The sequence below is a fragment of the Cavia porcellus genome, unplaced genomic scaffold (assembly GCF_034190915.1).
Source record: "Cavia porcellus strain 051 isolate PalLab524CR breed Dunkin Hartley unplaced genomic scaffold, mCavPor4.1 scaffold_1, whole genome shotgun sequence".
Lineage (NCBI taxonomy): Eukaryota > Metazoa > Chordata > Mammalia > Rodentia > Caviidae > Cavia > Cavia porcellus.
This window is the reverse complement of record NW_026947484.1, coordinates 190,442,647-190,464,208: the sequence shown is the minus strand read 5'-3', so window position 1 is coordinate 190,464,208 and position 21,562 is coordinate 190,442,647. Positions and strand designations below refer to the sequence as shown.

The window sequence follows — 21,562 nt, the reverse complement described above, 5'->3', positions numbered from 1 at the left end:
CTTTTCTTTCCCCTGGAGAGTAGCCACAAACTTAAAGAGGTGAAAGGAAACAAGAGTGTGGGCTTAGGGGTACTTAGTAAGGCTAAGAGTGAGGTTCAGGGACTGGCAGGTGTGGGAGTCATGCGTGAGTCAAGGAAGATCATTTGAGCCCTTTTCCAGCCAAACTGGGGCATTCCAGCGGGCAGTGTGTAGCCAGGGCCAGCCTCTGAGCAGAGAAGAGCTGAGAGAGCTGAGGTTTAGAGAAAAATGTTTCATGATAGCGTGTGTAAACAGAGCTGAAACACGGGTTGGGAGGCACTGTGCAGAGAAAAGCCCAGAAGAGAAACTGAGCCTGAAAGGGATCCAACAAGTCTGTTGTTTCAGAGGGAGATCTATTTCAGACTCACTGGTGGAAAGGTCTCTGATAAAAAGTGAGGCCTCTAGGATTGCAGGAGTGAAGGGAAGAGTGGTGGACAGGCCTTGGCCACACTAGAGGCTCCTAAGGAGGGACAAACCACTTCAGGCGTCTGGACTTCAGTTTCTCTGCTGAGATGTGAAGGGAGATAAAGGAGGAAGAGTAACTGGAGATTAGACTGCTTGGCTGCCAAAACCTCAACATATGTATCTTTAGTGAGCCCAGATAGCCAAATAGCATAAAGAGGTGTGTTCTCAGGAAAGAGCTGTGGACCCTAGTTAGGAAAGCAGGAAGCTGGCAAGGTTCCCAGGCTGAGAGATCAGTATTTCAAGACTTGATTTCACCCCAGTTTACAGATATCCAGCCCCTGACAGAAAACGAACAGCTTGGTCACCTACAGGTGCTAGGTCTGGTCAGTAAGGGGCTGGGATTGCAATCAACCAACAGGCGGGAGAACTGAGGCTCGAAGCCAGTAAAACCTCCGTACCAGACGCTGGACACCAGCAGATGAGGCGGCTCTGATCATGGCCCCGCCCACCAATCAGCCAGATTGAAAACTACAATTCCCAGGATGCCACTCGAAGCGGAGTCCAGAAACCGGAAGTGGGATTAGAGGCAAGTGGTGCGCTTCCGCGGTTGCGAATGGTAGACAATTACCGGAGCCGGTTGGGAACCACGGACGTGAGGTGGACGTCGGGGAGGCGGTGGTAAGGTCTTGTGGCGGTGTTAGCCAGCTTCTTGCTGCTTCTACTTTCAGCCTCTGGCATTTGAAGCCTGCGAGCCAGGCAGGACCTCGGGCCTGGCGTCCCAGTTCTGCATGTGCCGGAGGCGTGGAGCCGACTTCCGTGAACCACAGTTCAAAATGAGAGAATTATGCACTAAGTAAAACAGAACAAGTTAGTGAAAAGCTGCATCAAGTTAGGAAGATAGTTACAAAGAAAAATCATTGGAGGGCTAGAGAAAAGCAGATGCAAAGGCCTCTATCTTTGGTATTTTTGGGTAACATCAAGTCGTCTAGAGTGTGGAGAAAATTATGGAAAAGGTAGGCGGTTATGACTGGAAGGCATTGTGTGGATTTGGGCTTGCTGCAGTTAAAGTGGAGAATACTTCAGGGCTCTAAGCAGAAGGGTGATATGATTATCAGATATTTAGATTTGTTTTATTTTTTGTTTGTTTTTTTGTTTGTCTGTGAAGCTGCGCCTGTGAATTCTTACTATCTTTTCCCTTGAAGTACTTATTATGAAACAGGGAAATAGACCAACTGTCATGCAAGGGTAAGTCTGGTATTTGGAGACACTTGAAGGCAGAATGAATCACCCTCAAGTCTCCAGCAGGAACTGTCATTGTGTTAGGCGCTTAGAGCATTGTTGAATGATGAAGTATGGCTCAAAAAATATTTTTGAATGAAAAAATGAGATGCTAAATCGGGACATAAGAAGGCTCATACAGTTTCATCAAATCTATGCTTCATGATTCCCTTCTCTTTCTAGGGATCCCTAGGTGAGAGCCTCCTGTTCAGCATTTACTAATCTTTCATTCTTGTCTCAAGTGTTATGCCAATCACCAAAAATACAAAGGTGAAAGAGAGGCCATCTCTGCATTCAGGAGTGAAAAGTCTGCGATATTATTGCAGGTTCCTTGGAAGAGTGGTTGGGCTCATTTTAAATTTGGCTATCATAATTATTGCATCCCACGTTCCTGGTCTGAAAAATAACTATAGGGGCTATAAGAGTTTAGGAAGGCATGAGGGAAGAGAAAAAATGGGAGTGATTGGTAATACCTAGTTCAGTTTAGCACCAAACATTACTGTTTGTGAGGTTTAGCAAAGGAGTTGGTTCGTGAGAGAGAGCACAAGTGTTCCAGCCTTTTCAGAAACAGCCACGGAAAAGGCAACAGTCCCGCAATCTTCTATTCTAGCTCTTTTTTTCTTAACCAGAGAAATTTACATTCCATTGCCCTCTAGTGACCCCCCCCACCAGGCCTGTCAGTGGCTATTTCTTGACTAGATGAATAATCAAACATAGACCAGAATACAAAATGTAATGAAATTTGGAAGAGGAAAAGAGCGCTTCTTTTCTCTCTCTCTCTCTCTCTCTCTCTCTCTCTCTCTCTCTCTCTCTCTTCCCAGTGTTGAGGATCAAATCTAAGGTCAAATGCTAGGCAAGCATCCCTCTGAGCTATACCCCCAACTGTACCATTCTTTTAACAAACTTTTCTCATTCTAATAAAATGAGCTTATCAGTTATTGGACCAATTTATCATGAAGCTTTTTTGAATGCTTAAACATAAAAAAAAATTGCAGATAATGCTGATGCTTAGAATAGCAGTTTGATCATCTACAGGAAATATCACAGCCAAGAGTCAACATCTTTTGTTAAAAAATGATACTTGTAACCAGTAGTTTCTACATGAATAGTGCAGTATCTCTGAAATGTTTAAGAATACCTGGGTATTTTTCACATTTCCTTGGGAATATTTTGTGCAGTATTTTGTGTATGTCACTGTCTTTAGATAAAGTCGGTGTATAAATAATACTTTTAAATACTAATTTGTAGGGCTAAATGTGTAGCTTAGCGTTAGAACACTTGCTAGCATGAGTAAGGCCCTGGGTTCAAATCCCACAGGGTAAAACAGAAGTAATGGAATATCTAGATTGAAGTAAACTGTAGCTTAAGCAGACAAATGAATATATATTTCAGGCCTATCAGTTTGAAAATCTAGGAGGCAGTTTACTTGAGCATCTGCCAGAATTTGCCATATGCATGTGATATGTGGCAGATACCCCAAAGTACTCCAGGGACTTACCTTTTTTGACAAACTAGTAGCAGTGCTGGAATGGAAGAGTTTTGAATAGTAGCAGTAAGAGCTAGTACTTCATGAATGCTTGTTCTCTGTCAGGTAAGCAAAATGTATCTGGCTAGTCCTTGCAACAGTTGAGTTTACCCCGTATTACAGGAAGAATAGTTAAATATTCTGCCAGTTGTCCCACCACTCACCATGGGAAACATTACTAAATCTAAAATGTTACATGAAGCAGCTTTCCTGTTGTTAGACCCATAACTTAAAGAAGGAGAGGTTTGTTTTGGCCCATGTTTTAAGGAGATTCAGTCTGTGATCAGCTGGCTCCCGGGAACAAACATCATGGGAAGGGCTGCAGTGGAGCAGAGATGCTTAGTTGATGTCAGAGTGGAGTCAGGGCTGGAGAGGAAGGAGACTCGAAGGCTGTGCGTCCATGACTCACCCAGACATGCCCAGGAGTGTGCTCCCCCAATCCCCAGGTGAGTCCCAAAGCTGGTTAAATTGGTGCTCTGCCCCATGGATATTTTCCTCAAAACAGCCTATTTATATGTAAAGTGAATACAACTGAAATTTGGCCCAATTTTGAGCAATTGATACAGTACAAGAAAAAAAAAGCAATGGGAATTTAACACTAGAAATGATTTCAAGGCAAATGGATCAAAGTAATGAAAAGAAAATATAACTCTGGGATATTACTATCTCTGCCTCGAATGATATTTATAGAATTATAATTATATAAATGCAGTTTATTAGTTTCAAATTTTAGAAAAACTAAAGGAATAAGCAAAGCACAAAGAACTTCATTATGATGGCAGAACATGTAAGATCTACTTGACCTTGTTAAACTGCAAGGTTTGTCTGCCAGAGTTGGAAAATTGAGAGAGAGGGGGAAAGATAAGGGTGTTTTGCTTTGATGTAAGGTCTTACTGTGTTACACAGGCTGGTCCAAACCCCCTGAGCTCCAGTGATCCTCCTACCTTAGCCTCCCAAATAGCTGGGACGACAGCACGTGTGAGCACTCTGGCTTACCAGGGCCTAACATTGAGGAGTCAAAAAAATGTAACTATGACCAGGCACAGTGATGCATGCCTATCATCCCAGGCTGAGGCAGAAGGATTGCCACAAGTTCGAGACTAGCCCGGGCTGGCTGTGCAGTGAGTTCAAGGCCAGCCTGAAATACATGTATGGTTGTCAAGAAATTAAAGTTTAGAAACATTCCTTAAAGAATTTTTGGCAGTTATCATAACAAAAGGAAGATTACTAGACTAGACTTACTAGTGATAAAGTATAAAACTGAACAAAATATGAGGGGGTTGTTTTCAGGCATTGAAAAACAGGACAGGGACTGTAATACATGAGAGAAGAGAAGCTAAACTCCATGTGCACCTTGGCTTTCCCTCTGAGAGCACCTTCCAGCCACTACCTGTAGGACCCAGAACGCAGCAGTGTCACTGGTGAGAGTACAGAGATTGTAATTCAGGGCTACTAAAGTGGCTGGAATTTATAGAGCAGGTTACAAGAAAGGAACTATGTAGTGAAAGAGATCCAGAATCTGCATGGGTTCCGTTGATTCTTGGATGGCTATAAAGCTGCGGATGTACAGGACAAAACTCTGGCGACCTTAGTAATGACAGCTTTGAGCTAAGTGCAAAGTATAGAGCTAGGGATGGTTAGAGATCTGCCCATCCGCCGAGACTTCACTGATCATCCCAAGTATTCTCCAGAGAAGCCACAAAAGCTACACTGTCCTTTGGGAATAGGGCTGCTAAAGTAAAACCAGCTGTTCCTGGAATTTCTTGGCTGTGCCAAAATGTTATCTGGTAGCTCCTTTAAAAGTGGCTCGATGGTTAAAAGTTACCGGGTTCTGGGTTGCTGCTCCCTCTGAAATTAGATTCTAGATTCTTGTCTCAAAGAATTGAAAGAAGTGAGCAAAAGTCAGAGGCAAAGTTAATTTGAAAAAGTAAACGTGAAGAGTGAAAGAGAAACTGGCTCTGCAGAGCAGACTGGGGCTGAGTAAAAAAGAAAAATGCAAGATAAAAGAACACGCTGGGGAAAGCATTAGGAAAGCCTAGTGAGGACAGCCATGTAGCAGGTCCTTAGCATCGGTGGCCTTTATACTGTCCACAACTTGAGGAAACCTGCAAGGACTTCTGCCATGGACCCTGAGAGGTGATGCTGGGATCCCACATCTTGTTCTTTGTCATGGAAGTGTCTTATTCTCCATCAGTTTTCAAAGATAGTTTTGCAAGATACATCCATCAGGGTTGAAGGTTGTTTTCTTTCAGGACCTGAAACACTTCACTCCAAGCTCTTCTTGACTTGATGGTTTGTGTTGGGAAATCTGCCGTGATTCTGATAGGTTTTCCTTCATAGGTGATCTGTTTCTTTTCTCGGACAGCTTTTAGTATTCGGTTCTTGTGCTGATTTCTGATTATTATATGTCTGGGTGAAGATTTATTTTGGTTATGGTTAATTGGGGTCCTGTATCCCTCACTTAATCAGATTCTCTTCCCTTGTTTGGAAAACTTCCTGCCATTATTTCTGTAGATAGTCTCAGCAGGGCATTCCTGTTGAGCCCTGCCTTTTCTTTGATACCTCTCACTTCATATGTTTCTCCTTGTATCATCTTACAGCTGCTGAATTGTTTCCTGGTTCTTTGTTATTTTTAAGAAATCCTTTCTTTTGTGGTCATAGTCTTCCATCCTGTCTTCAAGGACTGAGAGTCTGTCTTCAGCTTCATTCAACTAATTTTGCCAGTTTTCAATGGAATTTTTAATTTCTTGAATATCCTTTTGAATCTGTTTCAGGCATTCTAATTCTTATATTGTTCACTCAAAGTTTCCATCATTTTCTTACGTTCCTCTAGTTTTTTTTTTTAAATCTATATCTTTTTTACATATACACAGCATTTCTTTCATAATGTTTGTCATTTCATTTTTACCTGGGAGATTATTTCTGATTTCCTCTATAGCTTCATGGAGTTGTTTCTTTACTTCATTTGCTATCATTTCAGAAAGTTCAGTTGTACAATTTCCAGTGTCTTCTATTTCAGTGTCTGGGGTTTGATCTCAGTGGGCTGGAGGACTGAGGCTGCCTCTTGCTTTCTCATTTTTGTCATTTTTCTCTGAGATCCGTGTGGTGGTCAGGCACCCTCCTGATAGATTGCACTGGAACACTGCACTGAGCAGTTTCAATCCTCTGATTTCCCTGTGGCTGGCCGGGGCGTACTCCTGACCCATGGTGCCGGATCCTTGTGCCCTGTGGCCTGTGAGGCTGGCCAGGTGTTTCCCTGATGTACCGTGCTGGGTTGCTCTGGGATGCTGGGCTGAGCAGAGATTGGATTTTCTTGCTGCTAGCAGGGACACACTCCAGGAGTGTGCTGTTGGGACCTAGAACCTGCTTGAGGGGAGCTGAGAATCACTGGCACCCAGGTGGCTAGTAGGGATGCACCTCCAGTGTGTCACCAGGGCCTAGCACCTGGCTGTGTGAACCTCTGGGACCCAGGAGGAGCACAACCCCGAGTGTGGTACTACCTGGACCTTGTGTTTGGCTGGGGGGAGTCCAGAACCCCTGGAGCACTTAGCAGCAGCTAAGCAGAGTACCTCCCAGCATGTGGTGCTGGGGCCTTGCTCCTGGCTGGGTGGAGTCGGAACCTCCAGGACCTCCCATGTGCCTAGCTGGGCCACACCGCAGAACTTTGGAGCTGGGACAAGCAGGTATTTTTGCCGCATACATGAATCATGCATTTTAAAGATAGGTTTTTTTTAATGGTAGTACTGTGATTGAACTTTGAGGACCAGCTGAAGCAGTGGTTATGCCACTCTTGGTCTTCAGCCCATGCATTTCCAACTTATTTTTCCTTTCTCAGGGAGTTTGAACATCCCTGAAATTACGACATTGTTTGTTAAATGTGCTGTTATAGGGGCTCATGTTTTCCAGACTTTATACTTCTGAGGGATATTAAACATTCTCGCCAGTGACTGTCTTTCTGTTAATACCTAACTGAGATGAGGATATGATACTTTGTTTTCAAAAATGATTTTCAGAGGAAGGGGATTGCTGAGGGTTGAACCCAGAGCCTGCGCTGTAGCCACAGAAGAAGTTAATTCTGATATAAACCTAGAAGAGTTCTTGTTTGGTTTTGTGCTGCACTACCATGTTTTTGGGCTGGTTTTTCATTTTCATCGGATACTTATAGTTCTTGTGTATTATAACAGATGTTCATAAATACTTGCTAAATTTGAAAATAAACTTTAAAATATAATTATAACAGTACAAAGATATAAAAAATTCACTATCTGTGTCGCCAGAACAGCAGATATCAGTGTTGCTTGGAAGTGTTAGGAATTGTGCTTGCCTTTGAAGAAGTATGTTTGGTTTCCTGAGTGCTAAACTGTTTCTGTGCTGCGAATTAGTTCTCTAGAAGACACATGCTTTTCTCAGTTCAACAAATGTGGTTCACTACATTGTATCTTCTCCATCAGTAAAAAAGTAACAGTGTTTTGTGGATATAGAGAATTAGCTGTGTGGTATCTTACTTGTACCTTTTTCCAATCTGGTTTGAAAGGACAGAGGACTGATTGCATGGACTGGAAATTGAAAGGGAGCACACAGAGAACAGAGTCACCAATGCTGCAGGGACAGGAAGGTGGCGCAGAGGACACAGAAGCAGATGAACTGTCTGAAAGCTTCCAGCTTCTGCAGATCGATGTGGCGTGTGAGTGCCAGGAGAGGGAGACCCTGCCCACAGGTGGTACACCATGGAGCTCGGTAAGTGCAGTGCGCTATCTGCTGGGATGATCCAGAGCCCGCTGTTCAGGGTAGATATGAATTAGCTTTCTGCATTCTAAGTAGTGAATTTCCTGCTAGCTGGTTTAAGACTTCAGTTTTATTTGAATCATAGGAGAAGTAAAGTTCAAAGGGAATTCTCATGGACCTCAGAAGAGTCAGAAAACCTATACTTTAGAGTCTGACCCCAGTGGATTTACTGTGGTCTTGAACAGATCACCATCTTTTTCAGGGCTCTGTTTACTCTAGTCTGGGTTTGTTTTCAAGATGAAAATCTTTTTTTCTCTCCTAACTGTATGTGTAAATTTAAAAATAAGTAATTGTTTCTAACGTTCATTTTCTTTTTTAATGCTCATGAAGTTCTCAAACAATTTTGTTTTCTGGATAACATAAGAAAAATGTCCAGAGAAAACAGAGACACTGGGAGAAGATAATTGCAGCAAGGAAGAGCAAAAGAAAGCAAGAAAAAGAAAGAAAAAAAGCCAATCGTGCAGAAAATCCAGGTAACAATAAACAAGGTTGCCCAGTGTAACCTTTTCCTGCTTGTTATTTTCTTTTTCTTTTTTGGAAAATCGATGTCTTCATATTTCAGGGGGAGTAGGGACATTGTTCTAAGTAAAACACCTGGGAGATGAGACCATTTATCTCATTTGTTAGGAATCAAAGAGCAACATTTAAAGCTGTTTTTAAAAACCAGTTGTGTAGAAGACAGAAGTGTTTATGAACTCAGTGCTTTGTTACCCTTACCTTGTGGATGAGACAGAGGCATAGAGAAATTTAAGTAAGGTAATTCAGTTAACAAATGAGCATACCAAACTTGGATTTAAACTGAAGCGTAGCTGGATGGGGTGACACAGGCCTGTAAGCCAGGCATGGGAGGCTAGAGCAGGAGGATCACAAAAGAAACCTAGCAAGACGGTTTCACAAAATAAGAAAGAAAAAGGGCTAGGTAAGTGGTAGAACACTTCCTAGCACGCACAAGGCTCTGGGTTCAATCCCCAGGACCACAAAAAATAACTAGACCCAGCTTTGTGTTGTAGGATCAATACTGTTTACCATTGTGCAGTACAGAAACGTAATGAGTGAATATCCTACAGGAGTCTCAAGATCCTGTGTGTGTAAAAACAAAGGCGATCTGATTCTTACAGAATATCATTCTTCTGTTTTGCCACTCCCTTTCTGATGTTTCTCCTATAGGTGTCTGCACCCAGCATAGCAAACGTTTTCTGAAAGCCTTAACCAAAGAGAAACTTCTGGAGGCCAGACACTCAGGACCGAGGCTGTGTATCGATTTGAGTATGACCGACCACATGTCAAAGAAGGTAGAATACCCGCTAAGCCTGAACCCCTGCTTCCCTGAGGAGGGCCCAGAAGGTTGCAAGCTTCATGCAGAGTATGACTGTCACCAGCTTCCTTGGTTCCTTTTTTTTTTTTTTTTTTTTTTTGTGATGCTGCCTTTGGGACAGACTTTTTTTTCAAATCCATTTTATTTCAAAGAGAAAACAAAATTTCAGAACAACAAGGTACAACAATGATGCATACATTGCTCACTGGCATCCCCAAATCAGTCACCCAGCACACAGGACATCTGCAGTCAGTTGTCCAAACAGTACCGGCATAGGGAGATTTTAGAAACAGAAATCAACTGAGGCCCCAGAGATCACACTGTGTACAGACCCAAGTTCCTTGATGCCTCTCAGACTTCAAGCCACTTTGGTAATTACAATGGGAGACAATGGATGTCTTTTCTATTCCAAAGTTGCAGGTTTCCTAAGGACCTTGAGGATGACTTCATGGGTAAAGGATACTATTCCTTTGTCTGGATTATTCCATGACACTGCTGTCTCATTTGTGTCACTATATTCACAATGTCAAATAAATAGTTCTTCTTGATGGCACGGAACATGACATCCACACACATGAACACTGCAGCCCAGCCCACACCAGCGCTGCAGTGCCCAACCATGGGCTCTGAGGTGGCTCTTCCGTGCATACCAGGCACACTGAAGTCGTCAAAGTAGGCATGGCACGGTCTCACCAGTCAACAAACTGCAAGTGTTTCACAGTGTGACTAGTTCCTGTACATTTCTCCGCAACTTGAAGTGTTTGGATTTTGAAAGATGGAAGATCCTGCTCTTCTCAGACAGATGTGGCACTATCTCAATTCCAAAGGCTGCTCCAGAGAATTGGACCAGTATACACAGCTATTGATTCTTCTATCTTCTAGCTCTTTGGTTAGCATGGTGACAACATTAGAATTATTTTCAAAGACCATTTGCTAGGCATCATCTGCGGTGTCGGGCAGTGGTCCTTGGAGAGCGATATAAAAGTATTCTCCATGACTGACTGTTCTACTATAACAGGCACTAATATAGTCCCAGTTTTTTCCAAGGGAACACATGTAGAATCCTATAAAGTGATATCTTGGTATCTGTTTTTTGGTTTGTTCCGTGGTTCATTTGCAGGCTTCACTCATCAAACCGAATCTTCCCCTGTTGTAAATTCAAAATTCCTGGTTAATTACAGGAATGCTGCTGTTTTTTCAAGTATTTCTTCAAGGCTGCCAACTTAACAGCATTGAGTGTTCATGGTTGAATCTGAGTCAGCTGAGTGCCTCTTCAGAAGGAATTTTTTGTGTACCGTTTGAGAGCATTTGTGAGACAGTGCCCCTCGGGAGCTCCCTGCAGAGTGAGCCCTCATGACAGGAGGCCCGGGTGGATGACGTGTGATGGCCCTGCACGCTCTCACCCTTGCGACTCAAGTGTCAGTTTTGTAGGGGCTCCCAGAAGTCTCACTTTGAGGAAAATGTGTTTTGCTTAATGAAGGCAAATTCTTCTGGGCCTCCAGCTCTTCCGTGCAGCTCCATGGCCTTTTTAACCCTTTTCACAGTCTCTTTTAACTTCCTGGGTGATGATAGTATCCTGAAGGAGATGAGTGGAAAGGCTCCTGCAGACTGAGCCTAGGTCTGGGAGTCAGGCAGGAGGTAGTCGTCACTGTCCAGGGGCCAGCACACAGTTGGTGTCCACCCGGCCATGCAAGGAGCAAGGACGACCAGAAGCCTGCCCAGGGCATGGGTGCTGTCAGGACACTAGTCTGGTGGTCCTTACACAGCACTGCTGGGTGCTTGCAGGTCCCACCAGGGCTGTGTCTTCTGTCCTCGCCGCTGACTAGAAAAACATGGACTCTTGCGTGGTTCTTTTGTCATCTAGCAGATGCATTTGATTTTCTGCATGGGACTACTATGTTCTAAAATGGCCGTTGAGGAGAATCTAAAAAATTTATTTGTACATCTTTTGGCTTAGTTTTTCTTTTCCTTTAAACCTGCCATCTTTGTTTCTCTGTCCATGGTTTCCCCAGTCTGGAAGGAATGTTTCAAATTCAATTCTTCAAACCCCAAATCATTGGTCTTCTGCTGGGAAGAGAACATTTGCCTGGTCATATGTTGTGGGAGGTTACCTGGTGAAAGAGCTTGTCATGTTTTAATTATTTTTCATCCATCCCATTGGTGAAGAAGGAATTTCACCATGGCAGTAGTAACTAGTCAGATGAAATTGGCAGTAGTTTATTAGCCTCATAGATGTGACATCCCAGAAGAGGTGGTACAAAGCTATATAGAGTTTGCACCTGAGAACAGAATGGACATCCAGGGACAAGTCAAAGCAGCACATAATGTTTTTACTGAGTTTTAGGCCTTACACCTCGATGCATGCAATTGTAAACACATCTCATTTTCAGACTTCCTTGTTTTACATGCTGATATTTGTATTTTTCAGAGAAACTAGGAAAACTGTTTCTACTTCTTACATGGATTCTTATGTGGAGGTTTTTACTTGGATCCTCCAACTATGGCTCTCTGAAAAGATGAAATGAGAATTCTCTACTCTTTACGTTGAGAAATCTGATTAAAGCAAACCCCTTTTTTTTTCTCTGTCTATTGAACACATCATGCTGAATTGTGAAATAGCCTTCCAAGTCCTACAGCCTGTCTTGAGGTTAGGGTGAGGTGACAGACATTTGATGGAGTATGCAATTTTGACATAGTAGTCAGCCCCTGGCATGTGCCCGTTGTCACAGCTACTCAAGAGGCTGAACTCGGAGGACCACTGTTTGGCCTGAGAGTTCTGGGCTGCAGTGCATTAGGCCACTTCGGTGTCCCCACCAAGTTTGGTGGCAAAGTGGGGGTCTCCTGGTTGCCCAAGGAAGGATGAGCCAGCCTAGGTTGGAAACAGTAGATCTAACCTCTTTAATAGTAAGCAGTAGGTATTTCATGGAAAGATTTAGATAAAATCTAAAGTAAACATTTTGTATGTCATATTAAATATATAACAGCAGAGTCCACAAAAGCAAAATTCTCGGTGTTTCCACTGACTCACTATTTCGGAGCTGGCATCACTGTCAGTATAACGTCGTGGGGCGTAACACGTGCATTTGCTCACTCCTGGTTCATAAGCTTTTCTAGAACAGCGTTGGGTAAATTACTGTGTAACTGTAGATAGTGAATTTACAGTGAGTTGCTGTGTTTCAGGCCTGAGTTGTCCTTGTTTCTTTGAAGGAAATGAGCAGGCTGGCTGGGCAGATCCGGAGGTTGTATGGCTCAAACAAAAGGGCTGACAGACCCTTTTGGATCTGCCTCACTGGATTCACAGCTGCCAGTCCCCTCTATGAAGAGTGTTTGAGGATGAACGATGGGTTTTCTAGTTACCAGGTAAGAATCCTTTTGCATACTATTTGAATTATCTAAAAGGAAGTTGTGGGTAATGGTAATTTTAAAAATAATAAATATTTTCACACATAACTTGCCCTGTCAGTCTGTGGGTTCCATATCCACAGGTACAGCCATATTTTAAAACATTTGGGGGAAAAATTGCATCTGTACTGAACATGTACAGACTTTTCTTCTCATTCATTATTCCTTAAACACAGCACTTACATTGTGTATAGTTAGCCATGGTGGTGACCACTTAAAATGCATGGGAGAAGGTGAATCCACCAGCACTTTCAGAGGTGGACCAGATGCCCATGATAAAAATAAAAACGTACAGGAGAGTATGCATAGCTTAAATGCAAAATCTGTGCCATTTTATATAACAGACTTGAGCATACATGGGTTTTGGTATCACAAGAGGTCCTGGGATGAATGTCCAATGTATTCTGCAGGATGACTATAATCTGTATATATCTGTATTGTATCTTCTCATTGTTGCAATCTAAAAACTCAGAACTCATTAGTTGTTTTTTTTCTCATTAGTTCTTACATTAAATTTTTTGTGATTCTTCCACAGCATTGTCAAATTAATATTACAATAATTACATTATCAAATTAATATACTACTTCTCTTAGGCAGTATCTAGAACTGTATTTTGTAACCTGTATAGTTTATGCTATACTATGCACTGCAGTAATACTTTTGGAAAATGCCATGACTCCTTTCTTCTTCTCAATAATGCAGAATTGAGAAACATAATTTTGGAAGGAACAGAATGAGTGCTTTTAGAAGTGGGAGTTGTAGCAGGTATAGTCTGAAGGTATTTTCCAGCTGTTGCCTAGGATTCATAAATGTAGTGATAGGAGCACAAGAGTGAATTCAGTTTCTGAGAAATGTCACTGACAAAGCCTTGTGTGTGAAGCTGGGACTGAGCGATTGGGATGCTCCCTGGGAGCTCCATTGAGCCCAAGGCTGCACGGTACTGTGTGCAGCCACCTGAGTTGTAGCTACTGCCTTAATAGGCTCCTGTAACGCAGCCAGAAGCCAAACAGACCTGCTTTCAGTACCATGTGCTTTCCTGTCTGGCTGCTTCTCTCAGGCAGTTCCCTCCATTTTGAATTTTCCTTTTGTGTGTGTGTCGGTCTCAGCGCTTTCAGGGAACCCAGCTCTAACATTTGCTTCACCAGTTACCTTGGTGTGGTTCTTGTCTCACCTGTGGTCCTGGTCCACCCTTCCTGTACCTCATTCCCTGCCTGTCTCGTTTTATAGGTTCAAAATCTGTAGCTTTGAATTTCTCCTTTCCTGACCAAGCACCTTTTGAGAAGAAACCATCAGACAGGCAACCGTTAGACACTGGAGCCAGGCCTGACAGCAGCCAGGTGCACAGTAACTGCTGGTTAGATTGTGGGCCGTGTTTTAACCTCATTCTTATTACACTGGCTTCTCTGCATCTTCCAGCTGGACATAACAGAAGAAGACTGCTTTAGCTTATTTCCTCTGGAAAGCCTCGTGTATCTCACTCCTGACTCAGAACACGGTAGGTATGTTGCTTTGTGGTCTGTGTGGCACTTTGTTCCAGGCCTTTGTTTCATTATTCCTGGTGGCGCAGTTTGTCAAGCCGCTCAGGGAGTGTCATAGAAGGCAAGGACACACCTTCCTCAGGCAGGCTTTCCCCAGGTGCCTGCCTGTGCCGTGCACATGCACACCGCCGCAGACTGCAGGTTTGCCTGCTCCGCTGGCCTGGATGCTGCTTTGCAATGCAGGTGCCCTGGTCTGCTTCCCCTGTGGATCCTGTTGAAATCAGTGTTAAATACCTAACTGTGTTTTCCAACAAAATCATCTGTTTCACGTCATTTTCAAAATTATTAGTATTGAGTTGATTATAGTATTCTTTTCTAATTATTTTAGATTTGGGGCTGGGGATTTAGCTCAGCAGCATAAGCACCTGCCTTGCAAGCAGGCGGTCGTGAGTTTGATCCCCAGTAACGAAGAAAAGAAAAGAAGAAAAAAAAAGTGTAATTATTTTAGATTTTTCTGTAGTTTTAGTTTTGTTTCCTTTCTGAGTTTAATGGTAGCTTGGGCCCACTATTTTGTATTCTTCATTAGATATGCCTAAAGTTTGTCTATGTTTTCAATCTTTTCAGAGAATAAACTTTGGGTTCATTGAGAAAGTCTGTTATGTCTTGTTTTCTATTCATTAAATTTTAAATTTTATTAATATTTCCTTTTGCTTTCTTTGGACTTAAATTATAAAACTGATTCGCTCTCAATGGCTTTCATTTTCTCATTAGCCCTTGAAGATGTTGATCTAAATAAAGTGTATGTCCTCGGTGGACTCGTGGATGAAAGCATTCAGAAGGTAAGAATATCTTTCAGACCCGACTCTCTAGGCCAAGGACCCTGGTGGTCTAGTGGTTAGAATCTGGCACCCTCACTGCTGTAGCCCAGGTTCAGTTCCTGGTCAGGGAAGCCTGCCGGACGTAGTGGCACACGGCTGTAATCCCAGCACTCAGGAGACTGAGACAGGAGGATTTCCTCAAGCTTGAGGCAAGTCTGAATGACATGGCAAGACTGTGTCTCAGAAAGCCAGGAGAAGAAGAAGAGTGGGAGGAAGGGAAGGGGAAAAAAGAAAAGAGTGTTCATTGTGAGAGGCTGCTGCCCTGTCAGAGTCTAACCCAAAGGGCCTCGCAGCTCAGTGGGAAGAGAAGGAGGCGGACGCCCTCAGCGGGTGCTGGCTCCCTCTGCAGGTACATCCGGAGGTACAGTTGCTCCCCACATCAGCACTGTCAGCAGAACTGTGCCTGACAGGAGTTGAGGTTACAGTAGCAGCCATGCTTGACTTCTTTCTTCAGTTCCACAGGAAGAACTCTGTTCCTGACCAAGTAAGCACTGGTTCAACATTTTTATCAGACTTTGTTCTCCGTGAGAGAGTAGTTTAGTCCTTCAGAGGTTGACTTCTCTCCTGATAAGTCTTACTCCAAAGTTTGAAACCCAGCTGGGCATTGTAGTGCACATCTGTTATCCTAGCACTCAGGAGACCGAGGCAGGAGGATTGCACTGAGTTTAAGGCCAGCCTAAACTACAGAGAAAGCCCCTGTCTCAAACAAAACAAAACAAACAAAACCGTTCAAGCTCAATATGACTATTCAGATTTCTTTGATTAAGAGTTTTAGTGGTATAATTGGAGTTTCACCGAACTTTTTTTTTTTTTTTTTAATCGGTACCGGGGATCGAACTCACAACCATGTGCTTGCAAGGCGGGCACTTATGCCACTGATCTAAATCCCCAGTCCCTCACTGAACTTTTAAAATTTATTTCTACTACACAAATATTTGCAAAGATAATTTTCTTTATTTATATTTACTAATTTACATAAATTGCATAGGTGTTAAGTGTAATAATGATATAATAGTTAATGTGTACAGAAAGGTACATAGTAAAAAGTAAGTCTCTCTCTCACCCTTGCCCTGCTCCCATTCCCCCAGGGCACCACTGTCCTTTGCTTGATGATTCGTAGGATCATATACGTAATATGTCTGTTGGTCTGTTTTAAGTAAAGGTTTTTCATATGTGTGAGTATATTCTATATACTTCCTTATATACAGGAAACACGTTTATCACAGACACTAGCTTCATAGTAATAATGTAAAAAATGGACAAGGGAGTTTCTTACAGCAGAATGCCAGCTAATAAATGAAGAATTAGAATTATAAAATCATCATATTTGCCATTCCTGGTACAATCATTGATTCAGGCAATTGATTAAATAAAAAGTTATGGAGGAACCAGGCATTTCCATGACATTACCTCACAGATTATAAAGATAGAAATGTACCATTACAGTGAAGCAATCTAGTGGACACCATCTCATCCAGACGTGATCAAACATCACTAATAGTGACACAGAGTGCCTCCCCTTGCCTGGAAATGTTTAAGCCAAATATAACTGTGAGGAAATGTCCAGAACAGGAAACACTCTGCAAGACAACTGGACTGCTCTTTTAAAAGTTAATGGAATAAGAACTAAAACCAATAGGAAGCTGTTTTAGATTATAGGAAATTTAACAAAAAAAAAAGTACTGCCCGGCACAGGGGTACCCACCTGCAATTACAGCTATTAGGGAGGCTGAGGCAGGAAGATTGCTTGAGCCCAGATGCTTAAAGCCAACCTGGCCAATATAATGCGATCCCATCTCAAATTAATCTATAACTAACTACTCATGTGCAGCATGTGAGCCATTCTGGATTAGAAAGCTTCATAGAAGATATTTGGGGGACTGTGGGGAGAGTTTAATGCAGATTCTGTATTGGTCTGGTAGAACTGTTGCTGAGTTTCTTAGTGAAAAGGGTATTGTGGTAAAATTGAAGAACGTCACTTCTCACACGCATGCATAAACATTGTGATGTCTGTAGCTTACTTGCAAATAGTTTGGAAAATACGCCTTTATGTACCTGGAGGAAAGCAAATCTGAAAAAATGTTAACAGGTTAATGTAGATGGCAGGAGTGTTGGTTGTATTGTTCTTTGAGCTTTTCTTAGGTTTGAAGTATTTCAGAATAAAAAGTCGGGGGCTCAAGATACAGCTCAGCGGCATAGCGCCTGCCTGGCAAATGTGAGATCATGAGTAAGCTGGGAAAAAAGGACAGCTTTAGTGCAGAGTCAGCCTGTGAACTGTCACCATTTTCCTACAGTAGAAGTCAGCCCCCTGTCTTGAGACAGTAAAGTTCAGACGGTCAGTGAGCAACATACTGGTATTTGTGGAGTTTTAACACCTGGTCCTCTTTTATCTCTGGGTCAATATTTAAACCAAAAAAAGGAGGGATGGGGAAGGGATAAAGGGAGCTGGGTGTGGCGGCGGATGTAATCCCAGCACTTGGGAAGGCTGAGGCAGGAGGATTGCTATGAGTTCAAGGCCAGCCTGCACTACATAGCAAGACCCTATCTCAAAAAAAGCAAATAAACAAACAAAAAAATATGAATGAGGAGAAGGCAAGCAATCAGATGTTTAGAGCTTTTAGCAAATATCAAAGGTAGTCTGTGCAAAGGAGTACTACCCTTCAGTGTGATCCTTTTTAGTAGCTGTGCCCTTATGCCATTAGAATTGCATCTTCTTAACATATTTCTGGAAGTTCTTGGAATTCTGGGTTAGATTCATGGGGTCTGAAAGGCAGACCATCCGTGTCAGAACAGTGAAGGTGCGTGGCCTCCTTCACAATGTTGTTTTCCATTAGACCATGCTCATGGTGGCCAGACGGTAACAGGCCCATAAATGAAAGGACTTGACAAGCTAGAACAAGCTTGCTGAAGTGACCCAACATGAAGTCATACAGAAGAGCTGACCAAACTATGGTGTCAGCGTGGAGACAGCACTCCCGGCCGTGCTCACTGCCATGTATTTGCCTGGCGTCTTATGTATGGGAGGGGCATTTTAATTTTGCTTTGCCCCAGGGGTTATAAACTAGATGACCTCAAGACAGTCTCAGAGAAAAGAGCTTGGCTCAATATTAAAAAGAGTTTCCTGCTGCTTGGTACTGTCAGTTTAAATGGATCGTCACAGTATCATGAACTCTGTCACCATGGCTGTCCATTTAAAAGATCAGATGACCACGTACATAGAAAGACACTGGATGGGGTTTGAAGTGAAGCAGCTAACAGTATTGAGGCTTCTCTAAACATAAGTTCTAATGATCCCAGTGACCTAACCCTTCCTCTTTGATCCCCAATCCTGAAAGGCAGACCATCTTTCCTACACATCTTACGCGGTAATAAATAGGATTTTAATGTCAGTTCATGACTCAGGGACCTCTTACGCGGTCATGTTTCTGTACATTAGCCCTCAGTGGCTGAAATCATTGCACTTTGAGGTTTTCTGACTGCTTTGTGCAGTTTTCTTCCTTTCGGTTGGGCTGTCAGTTTTCATAACTGGTTTAGTTACTTGTCTCTTGCTGAGACACAGTACCTGACGCATACATGTTAGAGGGGGAAAGGTTTATATCAGCTCGCAGTTTGTAGAGGTTTCAGTCTGTATTCATCTAGCTCCAGGAGCCTGGCAGAGGGACATCACAGAGGAGAAACAGCTCATGGCAAGGAGAAGGCAGCAAAGGAGCAGCAGTACCTGCCTTTTGTTTTTTTTTTTTTTCCCCTGCTACTGGGAATCAAACTCACAACCTTGTGCTTGCCAGGCAGGTACTGTACCACTGAGCTACACCCCGGCCTTGCCTTTCCCTTCTACAGACCTTTTGGGTCATGCCGACCACACCTAGGTGAAGCTTCTATTTTCAGTAAATCCACTGAGCCACACCCAGGACTGCACTGATTCCAGTCAGTGGACTAATTTAATATCACAAACCCTTATCCCAGGGTCACTCACCCTAGATCAAGCCAGCCCCTAAAAGCTCAACCTATGAGTGCATGAGGCTTTGAGGGGACACCTAGAAGCAAGGCGTAACAACACCTTAGTGTTACTTTGTTGGCTCCTTATGCCATTGCACCATTCTTTTTTTTAATTTTTTTTTTTTTGTCTTTTTTCTTTTTATCGGTACCAGGGATCGAACTCATGACCGCACACTTGGGAGAGTGTGCTTATGCTGCTGAGCTAAACCCCCAGCCCCCATTGTACCATTCTTAATACCTTTTCCTTTCTTCTACCAGAGTTTAAAATATCAGGTAGAGCTGGGCGTGGTGTAATGCCTGTAATCCCAGCACTTGGGAGGCCGAGGCAGGAGGATCCATGCGTGTTTGAAACCAGCCTGGGCTACAAAGTGAGCTCGCCAGTCTGAATTGCATAGCGAGACCCTGTCTCAAAAAGACTTAAAAAAAAAAATCAGATATTCAGAATTGGTTTTCCTGCTTTAGAGCCAGGCGTGTTCACGGATTAGCTGGCCTGCTTTGACTTCTCAATGCCAGTTTGAGCAGTGGCTGTGCCTCTTTTGCTTGTTTCCTTATTTTTGTAAATGTTAGCGTGTGGAAAGCTTGTGGGTAAACAGTGCCGGACAGTAAAGTATTGCCACCCACCACTTCTTACCGAGGATAACGACGTCTCCCACAAGCCACTCACTCTTAATGTTTGCTTTTTGTGATTACATAGGAAAATTGGCAGAGAAAAATGGGGATTCTCACAATTTACTTATTACCCTGAGAATATATATCCATATACAATTTTTATAATAAATGTATTTGTGATTTACAGAAAGTGACATTTCAAAAGGCCCAGGAACACTCTGTCAAGACAGCCCGTTTGCCAATCCAGGAGTACATGGTCAGGCGCCCAAATGGGAAAAACTATCATTCAGAGATACTGGCCATCAATCAAGGTACTGCTCACGTTGCCCATGCCAGCTTGCATTAATTGTGTGTAGCTGTAAGTGCCCATTAGTGTCTGTGAGTAATATGCCTGGATTTTATTGCATGTACTTTGTGACATTTATTCTGGCCACCAAGAGGCAGTCTTCATTTTCTTCCTGGCCTTCATCTGTGTTAAGATAGCTGCAATTGTCCCTTTGGCCTAGAATCCCTCTTCAGCTCCTGACTGACCTGTGCATGTTTGTTGTTTAGATTCAGTTCATCCTAGCTGGCTTCCCTCTCCTGCCAGGCCACCCAGGCCCCTTCCTGTGTTCTCATGATTCTCGTCCTTAGATTGCAGAGTTTTCATTCACAAGTCTGTGTCTTTTTGTAAGTGGAGGTCCTTATGAGCGGGCCCCTGGGTCACTGCTTCTGTCCTAAAACCTAGCACCATATGTGATGCAGTGGAATATTTTACATCTTTTTCTCACTGAGATTTACTTGCCTTTTTCCTAATGATCATTTTGTTTGCCTTCTAATAGTGTTTGATATCCTGTCAACTTACTTTGATACTCACAACTGGCCCAAAGCATTGAAGAAAGGAGTTTCTCCAGGAAAAGGCTATGTTCTCCAGAGTCCAGATGAATGACAACAGCCTGAGATGTCACCAAAGAACAGGGGAAAACGTGGCAGTGGCATATAACTTGCCTCTACTTGACCTCTTTGGCCCTTTATAGTATAAGCCACCAGTGGGAAGGACATTTATGCTTTTGTATTGTCTGGTCACACAGGTGCCCTGACTAAAGTTTACCTAACAAGGAATTAGCCCTAAAACTACATGGCTTTGGATATGCTAATTCATCTTTTGTTAAGTACTTGTATTTAATTAAATATTATGCTAAGAGCTTGATTTTCACTAAAGTGGCATGGAATCGTATGACTTGTCTCCTCCACCTCTGAGTGTGCAGATTTTTCCCCTAACCCACTAACATGCTGCACATCAGTTTTGGAGGATCAGCCCCCAGCCTGTCCCCATTTTGAGCCCTTAGAGCTCTTTGGTCCCTCTTACGGTTTTTACCCTCTTCTCTTGTCATGGATATGCACATGCAAGGCTTCTCCCCAGTGTGTATGAACTTGTACACATGAGAGTATTTGTATGTATTTGTAATTAGCAGGCAAGCTGAAAAGCAAAAAGTTGTATTCTGACATGTAAGCTGACAATCTCTCACTATACAAACATTAGCATTAGACTTTTTTATATCTTAGGTATAATTGCTTCAGTTACTTTTACCAGTTTGAGTCAGCTGACTTGTTAAGCTGCTAGCAAATTCAGAAAATGCATTCTATGTCTCAGGAAAACCAAAATGTTATTTCCCTGCTCACTCCACCATTATCCCTTACCATTTAATCTCTCAGGAACTATGATCATATGATAAATTATATCAGTGTATTTTCATTATATAAAAACAAACCAACCTTCAGAAAATATCTTTTTGAACTCAGTATGTTTACTGAGTTTTATAATCTCTTTCATCCCTAAAGGACTGTCAATGGGTAGGCTACAGGGGGGTCTGTAACTCATTCTGAGGTCTG

General features: G+C 42.8%; 1 protein-coding gene across 4 annotated transcripts; it reads left to right on the top strand.

Annotated features, from left to right (window-relative positions):
• The first annotated feature begins 948 nt into the window (after positions 1–948).
• Trmt10b (tRNA methyltransferase 10B) lies at positions 949–20,890 on the top strand. Of its 4 annotated transcripts, none has more exons than XM_005004106.4 (9): positions 949–1,101; positions 7,761–7,963; positions 8,376–8,484; positions 9,179–9,303; positions 12,534–12,686; positions 14,146–14,224; positions 14,979–15,046; positions 19,878–20,001; positions 20,512–20,890. In XM_005004106.4, exons 2-9 carry the CDS (start codon positions 7,778–7,780, stop codon positions 20,616–20,618), a joined length of 951 nt encoding a protein of 316 aa, XP_005004163.1. In that variant the 5' UTR covers positions 949–1,101; positions 7,761–7,777; the 3' UTR covers positions 20,619–20,890. The 4 variants fall into 4 exon arrangements, with proteins under 4 accessions (XP_005004163.1, XP_003470758.1, XP_063081276.1 ...); XM_003470710.5 differs by having other exon boundaries at positions 976–1,101; positions 7,766–7,963; XM_063225206.1 differs by lacking the exon at positions 949–1,101 and adding an exon at positions 1,108–1,436 and having other exon boundaries at positions 7,766–7,963.
• Positions 20,891–21,562: the final 672 nt, after the last annotated feature.

Coding starts and splice junctions, on each gene's coding strand:
- Trmt10b (XM_063225206.1), top strand. Junction 7,964..8,375: donor GTGGTACACCATGGAGCTCG/GTAAGTGCAGTG, acceptor GGATAACATAAG/AAAAATGTCCAGAGAAAACA. Junction 15,047..19,877: donor TGGATGAAAGCATTCAGAAG/GTAAGAATATCT, acceptor TGTGATTTACAG/AAAGTGACATTTCAAAAGGC.